The following is a 10,700-nucleotide window of genomic DNA, read 5'->3' on the forward strand; positions in this document are numbered from 1 at the left end:
TATATTTTAATTTATACAATTCAAAAAATAAATTCATATTTCGAATTCTCAAACATATATTTTATTTTACTTTCTAAAAGTATAAATTTTAGCTTTCAAATTATATTCGAAAACATTTCCCAATATTTTGAAATTTTAAAAAAAAAAGAGAGGATAAATTTGGAATTTTAAAGTGTATGGAGGTGACTAGAAGAAATAATAGAGGTGGAGGAAGAAACTCGGCCCTGTGTAATGGATTCAAAAGAGAAGCAACGGCCCATTTAAATACCTAGGAAAAGGTTTTGGGATTTCGAACATTTCTTTCTCCGTCGTGGTTGCACTCACTCACTCCGAGACCAAAACGGCGCCATGCCTACCGTCAGCGTGGGGCGGGATCGCCTGTTTGTGGCTCTAGGAAGAACTTACAGTGAGCTTCCATTTCTCAATTGCTCTGTTAACATATTTATCAAATTTCACTTCGACTTCACTGAATCGTCCATTTTGTTGTTGCCTTTCTTTATTCAGCGCAAGAGGAATTCGAAGACTTGTGCTTCCGTTTCGGGATCGAGCTCGATGACGTCGTAAGCATTTCACCGTCATTGTTATCGTCTAAACATGGAGCTTCGACCACTGCATTTTTAAATTAATAATAAATTTAATTGTTATAAACATCATCTGATGACTTCAGTCTGATTATACCAGACGACGGAGAAGGCAATTGTAAGGAAAGAAAAACATTTGGACGAAGAAGAAGCTGCTGAGGATGAAGAAGTTATCTACAAGATCGAAGTTCCCGCCAATAGGTACACCGCTGTGACGTCTTTCATTTTTATTTTTTATTTTTGCTGCATTTAGGATTCAAGAAAATGTTTTAATTCTGTTAAGAATTTTGTTTTCGATCCATTTTTTTTATCTTTGTCGGTTCTTTGACTCGTATGGTTGTATGGTTGTATTTACGGAGCGTTTAGTGTGGGTAATTTAATAAACTTGTCGATTTTTTTTTATAATCTTTTTCTCTTACCCGGTATTCATACTCTATTGCATTGTAAAACCGGGTTTTTATACTTCAGTGGGAGATTGACAAGAAAATTCAAACATGTTGATTTTTCAATAGGAATTAATGCTAGCGGGATTATATGTTGTACAAGAAAAGTTACACAAGTCAGAATGAGTGTTGTGGTTCACTGTTTTCTCATTGCAATTCTCAAATTACTGAATTCTGTAACATGTTTGCTGCTAAGCGCATAACTTTTTAAAGCATGGTATTACAGCTTGTCACCCCGTTCTGTTGGATATATTTCCCTATCGCAAAATTGGTTATAATTTTGCTTTCTTGTTTCACATAGATATGACCTCCTGTGCCTTGAAGGGCTTGCTCAAGCCCTCCGTGTTTTCTGTGAGATTCAGGAGATCCCCAATTATAAACTATCTGACATTAGTAAGAATGAAATGCTGAAAATGCATGTGAAGCCGGAGGTAGTCTTGTAACTCTTGTTCTTTTGTTAGAATAGTTCTTTGCGAAGTTGAAAATGACATGTTTCTTTTCTCTTGAATCATTGAAGACTTCTGTGGTTCGTCCATTTGTTGTATGTGCTGTATTAAGAGGTGTAACTTTTGATAAAGCGAGATACAACAGCTTTATCGATCTCCAGGACAAGCTTCACCAAAACATATGTCGGTAATGTGATTTGCTTACTTCTTTATTCATGTTGAGCTGAATACTACTTGTCTCTGAAGTCTAACTTGAACAGGTTTCAAATTTGAATGCGTCCAAGTAATGTGTTTCTTGTTGCCAAGTTTGTGATGAACTACTTCCATACATTTTAGGATATAAAAAAAGTCTGTGTTATCAGACGAGTTTAGTTAATGATATTGTAAATTTTATTTTGAATGTTTTACTTTGCTAATTTGATAGAAAAATAGGTAAGTCCTCTGTGACAGTAGGTATTGGTTTAATTTTATTTACACTTTATGTACTTCTTTTTTCTCCATTAGTTTATCTTTATTGTGCTTTTGGTCTTCTCATGTCACGAAATACCTAAATTTTCTGGATGAATTTCAGTTAAATAATTGCATTCCTTTCTATATTTTGCAGGCGAAGAACACTTGTTGCCATCGGAACCCATGATCTGGATAAATTGGAGGGTCCTTTCACCTATGAGGTTTCTTTCATCGAATTGTAGATCATGAAATTTATAATGATGTGAAATTTGAATAGATAGATAACCTACAAACGTTAGGATTGAGATAGACATCTGGGTACTATGTTTAAAGAAGTAGGAGACCTACAGCTTAGTGCTAACTAGAAGAGGAAGTTTCTTCCTGGCCACCTTTATTGATTACATCACTGACATATTAGTATGCTCTGACTGAGAACTTATTGGTATCAAAGGAAGCACAGTGAATCTTGACGTTTTTTACTGCTGTTTATTATCCAAATTCTCTCTGAATTTTTCTAAACCCAATTAACAAGAGAGACCTTAATAGCTGATGAACATTTTCTTGTGTAATTTAATTATATCGAATTATTGTACATCATCTGTAAAGGTAACTTTGCTAATATTTAATTTCCAGGCTTTGCCACCTTCAAGTATAACTTTTACGCCACTAAAGCAGGTGACATTTATTACACTACAGATAACATCATATGATGGACTTCAGATTTTTTATGTCAACCGCCAAACTTATCTTTTGTCTTCTTTCCCCCTTTTCTCTTTGCATGACAGGAAAGGAACTTCAGGGCTGATGAGTTGATGGAGTTCTACAAAGTAAGTTTTTTGTGTGATATTTTCCTTGTTGTATTTATAAACATTTATTAGGAACCCAGTAGAAGAAGGCTTAGCAGTTATTACATTTCTGAATACATGTTGGTTTGTTTGACAGTCAGATTTGAAACTAAAGAAATTCTTGCATATAATTGAGGATTCCCCTGTCTTCCCTGTATTATATGACAGTAAGAGGTATTGTGTTTTCATAGTATCCTTATATTTAGATTTTCAAAGATGTGAAATCTTGGCTCATCTGTGTTAGGCTACAAAAAAGTGCCATCCAAGATGCTATTTTCATTTATCCTGGCATTTAATATCGGTAAAATTACTCATTTTCTCCCTATACTTAGACGACTTTACCTTTTTTGCTCCTATACTTATAAATTATTGAATTTAGTTGTTAAACATATCTTTTTTAATATTCTTTAGCCTCTATGAACGGTAGGAACTAAAAGAGATTAAAAATGGTATGCATATTAGGGACTAAAAGGGATTAAAATGGTATTTTTCTTGTGAATAAAGTAGATTATTTTAGAGGGACCAATGGATAACGTTTGGACCACTATAGGGACTAAATCATTTATCTGTCATTTGCATTGCATTATGCTGTTAGAGTTTTGTAGAACTCTATGGGTAGTATACTCAGAGTATTATGGGTAGTTTTAAAAATATATATTTAATAAATGTAATTAAAATAAATAAAATCATGTATACATATTATATTTCTGGTCCATATAATATTTTTCATGGGGATGGCAAACCAGTGAGGCGCCCATCATGTAAGCAGTTCAGAGAGTGTGTAGATGCATGTAGATTATCCCCAAATTGCTGTTTATAGGGGTGGTAAGCAGTAACTATACTGTTTGTCCAACTGCCAGTGCTCACCCTCAAATCTGAGGATAAATTCGGCTAGAAGTTTAAGGGTAACTATAACGATTATGGCATGATAGGGAAAAAAGATCGACTTGACAGCTGTCTCAAAGTTATATTTTGATATCTTATTGGTTTGGATTCTAGTTTATAAAGATTAAACTGACAGGTTTTGAGCATAAAATATACATATATTGAATTCAATGTAAACACATACATGCACATTAACAATTATATGGATGCATAAACTGAAACCATGAAAACTTTCATTTTTCTTCAATGAGATGCATTCCCGTTTCCCACTAAAATTTGATCAGGTTAACTTGCTGGTATTCTTTTAATAGTTGCTCCTTGTAAAATTTCTGCTTTTTGTGCATTTTCTGAACAACTAACTGCTGAGTCTTGATCAATTTGCTCTAACATTCTACTTACTTGCAGTTGTTGAATTAAACTATATTAATATGCTTGAGTATATTGACAGAACTGTGTTATCTTTACCCCCAATTATTAATGGTGCTCACTCAGCCATCACTCTGGAGACAAAGAATGTGTTTATTGAATGTACTGCTACTGATCTGACAAAGGCAAAGATTGTTTTAAATACAATGGTAGGGTAGTGAGTTTGTTGTATGTTTTTCCATTGCATTTTGTAAGCAATGCAATTGTTTTAGATGATGATAGACTGTTTCATATTTTCTCAGGTAACAGCCTTCTCAGAATATTGTGCGGACAAGTTTGTCATTGAACCAGTTGAAGTGATTTCTTCTGATGGCAAGTCAAACATATACCCTGATTTATCTGTCTACAATATGGAAGTTTCTCTATCTTACATTACTGGATTGATTGGGGTATCTTTGGAGGCAGAAGAGGTAATTATTTTGCCGCTTCATATTGAGTGACGTGTTCCTGCACTTGCTGTTAACATATTTACTATATGATGTAGAATAATTTCGGATGCTTCTAGTTGCTGATTGTGAATGTCTAATTTTGTAGTGATGTTCCTTAATTATTTGAATTCTCGGTTCTAATAGTGCTGTCAACTTTTGGGTTGATTCTTGATCTTGGTGTGAAATTTGGTAAATGTGTGCTTTGAAACAGAAAATGAGTGATTAAATAATTTGTTAAAAATAAGGAATTATTAAAAGTTAAGCTTTCTGACAGATTTTGACATAAATTTCTTTTTATAGGTAACTTTTTGTCCATATTTTATTTTTATGTTCAGAAGATAGCTTAATCTTTTTTCTGTTTCATTTGAGACATTCACATTAGAATATAAAAAGCTCAAGCAAGACAGACTGTTGGCCTTGTTTTCTTCTCTTTTTAGTTTTAATTGTGATTGTAAATTTCCATATTAATATATCTCAAGGATTTATTTTTTGTACATGTTATGAAAACTTTTTTTACTTCTAGTTTTGGTTACTCATTTGTTAGTGTTAAATTTCCTTAACTTTTATCTTTTTAGTCTTTATGTTGCTGATGCTTGTCTCTGGTGCACGATCAGTGCTCTTGCATATTAGCAATATCAAGTGAAACAAATATTGTCGAACTTACTGGTTCATAACCTTCAGGTCACTAAGTTCTTAAATCGGATGCAATTGCATGCCAAGCAGTCTACGTCTGCTAAAAAGCAGTGTAACTTTATAGTGTCGGTACCTCCGACTAGAAGTGATGTTCTTCATCCATGTGATGTTATGGAGGTATGGATAATGACAGACTTTCTCATTCCTGAATGTATATTGGATCTAGTGTGTGGTGTGTATGTTTTACTGACAAGGCGTGCCTTTTTTATTTTTGGTTTTTTCTATCTATAGGATGTCGCAATTGCTTATGGATTCAATAGTATTAAGGATAAAGCTGTAGCAGATAATAAGGGCTCAAAGAGGCTGGCTGGTTCCCTGACTCTACTTCCACTGAACGAGATAAGTGACCTTATCCGAAAAGAGGTATAAAACAAAATAACAGAACATATTATTCTTGTGATTGGAGAAGTTGATGTTTCATGAGTAAAATTCCATAAAATGTCTTGATCTTTTTGTTATCTTTGATTAAGGTGATCCAATAGAATTAATTACCATAGCATAACATATTCATGAAGGTTTTTTTCAATTATTTGAAGTCCCTAACTTCTTAATCTACTATTCCTAACTTCTTTTCAGGTTGCATTGATTGGGTTTACAGAGGTCTTGACATTTATACTCTGCTCTAAAAAGGAAAACTTTGCCATGCTTAACCGCAAAGACGATAAATCTAGAGCAGTTATCATTGGAAACCCCAGATCTTCGGACTTTGAGGTTTAAACACTTTATCTTTCTTTTCTGACACTGTTAAGCTTTATAACTATTTATTTAATTGCAATGAAAACATAAGATCTCTTAAAATGGCCCCTCTTCACATTGTTTCTTTCTTTAGTTGTTTTGCATAGTTCTTGTTGGTGGTTTATAATTCTTTCCTGTCAGCAAACAGTTTTGAGTTCTTATAGCCTTTACTTATGTGTTATGTTATTGATTCATCCTCTTTATTTTCATGATCTTGGTACTGTTATACATGCCTATTTTTGGTTAATTGCAGGAGGAAATTATACATAGATACACTACTCATGCTAATTTTAGATAAATGAAATTAAGATAAATGAAAATAAGAGCATGCTACAGTATACATACAAGAGGATAGCAATGCAGATGCATCCAGCTGACCATCTAGAAATCAATTCACAAAGCTTACTCCTATCTTTGATGATATTTTCTCATTAGATCACTGTTTTATTTTCCTTTTCTTTTGTACCCTATATTGAGTTGGAAACATCGGAACTGATATTCTCCTTTGTTTTTTTGTTTTTTTTTTGCTTTCATTTTTTCTTGAAGTCATGTACTGTAATTTTTAAATCTTACCTGTATTCAGGCTGTGCGAACTAGTCTTATGCCTGGCATTTTGAAAACTGTTGCTCACAACAAGGATCATCCAAAGCCTATAAAGGTATTATTTTCAGTTCTTCCTTTGGGTGTTTGGTTTTTTTTATCATAAATCTTTACAACCATATTTTCCGTTTTTGATTTAGTTATATATTTCAATCTTACATTTTATTCTGTATTGTAAATTATTGTCCAAATCATTATGTTATTTTAACATTGAGCATGTGCTGTTAATGTGAATGTATTTAGAGAAATTAATCTTTTGTATTTGTGATATCATTTTTAAAGAAAACAACAATAAATGGCATATACATAATCGGAAAACAGTAAAGAAAGCCTTAAACTGGCTTGTAATGTAAATAAAAGCTGCAAATGAAAGGAAAAGTAAACGTAAAAAGCAATTGGAAGTTGGAACAAAGATGATTTTGCGGTGTCTGGGCACATCTTGAGTGGCTTATAAACTCTTCATATGGACTGCTGCAGAAAGTGTGTAAGCAGTAACCGCTTAAACTGTCTCATCCCTTGAATTTGAGTCTTTTCCCACTCGGTCTGTCTTCCTTTGTCATTATTGAATAATAGGGCCTTTATTAAGTCATCTGACTTTGATTTCATCCTCCAAAAACTGTAAAATTGTTTTTTGTACTGTACCCTGCCATGATGTTATAACATGTGTCCAATTACCTTTTGTTTAAAACTTCCTTTTAGGTGCCAGAGACAATTGTTGATTTTATAATTAATTAGCTTGTGCAACTTTTAGTGATTTTCATTCAACAATATTTTAAGGCATGGTAGTGTCTTTTGAAGATTCAAACTTTCAAAATTATTGTTTACTCTTCCTCTAATGTGTACATTTCTATTTTTGTTTTTCTTTTGTGTTGCAAGTTTGTAAGAATACGTATCTATCTTAACTGTGTTTCAGATTTTTGAAGTGGGTGATGTAGCACTTCTGGATGATACTAGAGATGTTGGTGCAAAAAATCTTCGCCAACTTGCTGCTCTGTACTGTGGTGCTAATGCCGGATTTGAGGTATATGACGCTTCATTTGGTTGTTTGGTATTTCAATACAAGTTATTAAATGTTTTCTATTTTACCCCAATTATTTACTTGATTGACTAGAACTCCGGTACTGCTTAGAATTTAAAGTAGCTATATTTTCAACAAAAAATCATATCTAAAATAAATTACTGCTTTTCACTTACAATCTATTATTCCTTGACATGGTAAAAATAAATGGGATGACTGTATTTCAATATATATATATCCAATTATATGCAGATAATTCACGGCTTGGTCGACAGAGTAATGGAAAAGAACGGTGTTCCCTTTGTTTCACCTGGTGATAAGTCGGGGTATTACATTGAGCGGTCAGATGTAAGTGAATAACATTGCATAGGAGTTGTCTTTTTTATTTTGTCCTATTTTTGCGATATTTATTCTGCTTAAGATAATTTATGTATGACTCATTTGCCCATTGAAGGAACCCGAGTTTCTTGCCGGTAGACAAGCTAGAATCATTTACAAGGGAAAGCATGCCGGCACTTTTGGCATTGTTCATCCAGAGGTACTTGTGATCGCTAAAATTATGTCATCGTCTTGTTGTAATATGTCCAATTAGTATATAATCTGCAATTCCTTTTTTTTTTTTTTAATTTTGGTAATATATTTTTTAGGTAGTCAAGGTATATATAATATGCGTATTTTGGGATGCGTGAATGAAAATTAAGTACTGCATAACTTTTTTATCTGTTCACCTGACCATGGTTTCTACCTATCTTTTTCCATACAGTGACATTATTCTTTCGGAACGAAATATTTTGGAGTCGTATATAATACAACTATTAATTGTGTTTTTATATATACTTTCAGGTACTCAACAACTTCGACATTCCTGATCCATGCTCCTTTGTTGAACTTAATATAGAAAGCTTCTTGTGATCATTTGTATCAATTAGTAAGTGTCATCCGAAACTTATTCTTGTTAGTTTTTATTTTTTTTTTCATGCTGTTGCTCATGTCATTCACCTCTATTCCCCGAACTGCTACATTGCCTCCTTAGGTAAATTCTGGCTTGGTTTTTATGCAGGTACGCTTTGACCGAATCACGCTTTAAAAAATATATAGATATTTATCAAACTGGGAATCACGATGCAAACGCCTTCTTAGGGAATCACGCCATACATGTCTGGTCTGCAATTAGAACTACGCTTGCTGGGAAGCGGAATGTAACTTAGGGTGTTTTGTTCATTATATAGATGTATTATTTTTTACCGAGTTTTGTCGTTATTACATGTTTAGAATATCTGAAGTTACGAATTTGTTAATAGGTATAATCTCTACCATAATTAGTTATTTTCAAACACGGTTAATTTTGGTTTTAAATCCAGACTGCAAGGATATTGATTCCTTTGAAAATTGTCAATACAAAAGGTGTCTGCTGCTTGGGCTGCGGCAGTTTTTCTTGCCTTTTAGGTTAGGGTGTTTCTTTCTCCGCTCTATTTTTTTTTTCTGCAAATCTATAATTCTCGAACTACTTGTCATTAAAATTATAATATAAATCTTTAACTTTTGTTTTAGTATTTTTTGGATTGGATGCTTGAAGACATTTTTGAAAACGAAAAATATTTTTCAGAATATTCAATTCAAAAAGTATTAAAAAAACATTTTATATTGAATATTCCACTAAATTTGGTAATATCTTTTGGAGCATCTAATCTCAAATATAAAAATGTTTTTCATACTGAATACTTTAGAATGTAATTATAGATTTGAAAATACATTTTAAAATATATTAAAAATTATATTTGAAATGGAGTGTTTTGAAAGGTATTTTTAGATATGAAAATATTTCTTCAAAATATTCATTTGGATTGAATGTTTTGGAAAATATTTTTTGAAATGTTTGTTTCGGATTATCAAAAAATATTGTTTTCGAAATGGTGAATAATAATAATAATGTAATAGTAATACCAATCATAGTGATAATAATTGTCCTAATAAAAATTCAAAATCACATTTCATTACTCCAAAATTTTGTCTTGTGTAAGGTTTTTAAATCCAGTTCGTTCCAAAATTCATTTTCACATTTTTACACGTTGTAAATCTAAAGATAATTTGTCATTTTTTTTTATCAAAATCTATGTCATTACCACTCTAAACAATGTAAAATATAATATATACTCGTTTCACAAAAAAAATGTTTTAACTAAGAATTAGTATTTCTCACTTTTTTTCTTTTACAAATTTGAATAAAAATCGTTCTCTAAATCTTACTTCATTCTCGAATTCCATAATTCGGTCAAGAAAATTAAAATGGGGTTTCCTGTTTTTTAAAGATTACTTCAATATATTTATTAATTCAAGTATGACATTTAATTACAATAAAAAAAAATAACTCCTCAATAGAAAAAAAAATTAATAATTCAAAACAAAATTCACATCTTTATTCAAATTGTATATTACAAAGAAGTATTTATAAATTGTAAAACAAAATGTTATAAATACTCTATTACAAAAAAATTGATAATTTGCATTATTGAAAAATAACTAAAACTAAATAGGATGGAATAAAACATTATAAAAAAAGTCTAACTCAACATCCCACCTACAATTTTCACATGAGTTTTTAATATTATGATCATCATCTTCAGTATCCACTATTTTCCAAGAGTGACACTTCTTCATACTCCAACCATTGCATTGTCTCTTGGAGCATAAAGGAGTTGAATTGCGGACCAGTGCTCCATAAGGTTTTCTCCATAGGTTACCCAATAAAGTTACTACCTTATTTCTACACTTTACAACACACTTGACATTTCTCAGAAATTGCATATACTCAACTCCTTCTTTTCTTAAATCACTATCATATGAACATAATAAGATCAAACCATATACATATTTTGCTTCAAGATAACCCTTTTTGGCAGCCATTTTCAAGTCATTAATGCCTTTTTCAATATTTCCCTTATATTTGATTATTTCTCTTAATCCCTCCCTGTACAAAGCTTCAATATTTCCACCTTCCTTACAACTTTGCATGAAAATATCATATGCCCTTGCCTTTTCTTTACATGACCATGAAATCAAAGAAAACTTTTCTAAAGAAATTTGTTGCCACATATAATTGTCTTTTGTGGCATGCAAAAAATCTCTACAACATACTTTCATGTTGTAATG

General features: G+C 31.9%; 1 protein-coding gene across 1 annotated transcript; it reads left to right on the forward strand.

The window, feature by feature from the left end:
* The first annotated feature begins 276 nt into the window (after nt 1-276).
* Nucleotides 277-8,995, forward strand: LOC108321419 (phenylalanine--tRNA ligase beta subunit, cytoplasmic). The gene is made up of 20 exons (XM_017553168.2): nt 277-406; nt 505-560; nt 682-782; nt 1,326-1,455; nt 1,542-1,657; nt 2,075-2,141; nt 2,554-2,595; nt 2,706-2,747; nt 2,863-2,939; nt 4,099-4,225; nt 4,319-4,486; nt 5,186-5,314; nt 5,429-5,560; nt 5,774-5,908; nt 6,516-6,590; nt 7,446-7,553; nt 7,803-7,898; nt 8,005-8,088; nt 8,394-8,478; nt 8,611-8,995. Exons 1-19 carry the CDS (start codon nt 349-351, stop codon nt 8,460-8,462), a joined length of 1,812 nt encoding a protein of 603 aa, XP_017408657.1. The 5' UTR covers nt 277-348; the 3' UTR covers nt 8,463-8,478; nt 8,611-8,995.
* Nucleotides 8,996-10,700: the final 1,705 nt, after the last annotated feature.

Source organism: Vigna angularis, chromosome 1, assembly GCF_016808095.1.
Source record: "Vigna angularis cultivar LongXiaoDou No.4 chromosome 1, ASM1680809v1, whole genome shotgun sequence".
In the NCBI taxonomy this organism is placed as follows: Eukaryota; Viridiplantae; Streptophyta; class Magnoliopsida; order Fabales; family Fabaceae; genus Vigna; species Vigna angularis.

What these genes read in the sequence shown, in the direction of transcription:
- LOC108321419 (XM_017553168.2), top strand. Translation starts at nt 349, where the DNA reads ATGCCTACCGTCAGCGTGGGGCGGGATCGCCTGTTTGTGGCTCTAGGA. An exon ending in AAATGCATGTGAAGCCGGAG is followed by an intron (nt 1,456 to 1,541) that starts GTAGTCTTGTAA and finishes GAATCATTGAAG; the next exon opens with ACTTCTGTGGTTCGTCCATT. An exon ending in GTGCTAATGCCGGATTTGAG is followed by an intron (nt 7,554 to 7,802) that starts GTATATGACGCT and finishes AATTATATGCAG; the next exon opens with ATAATTCACGGCTTGGTCGA.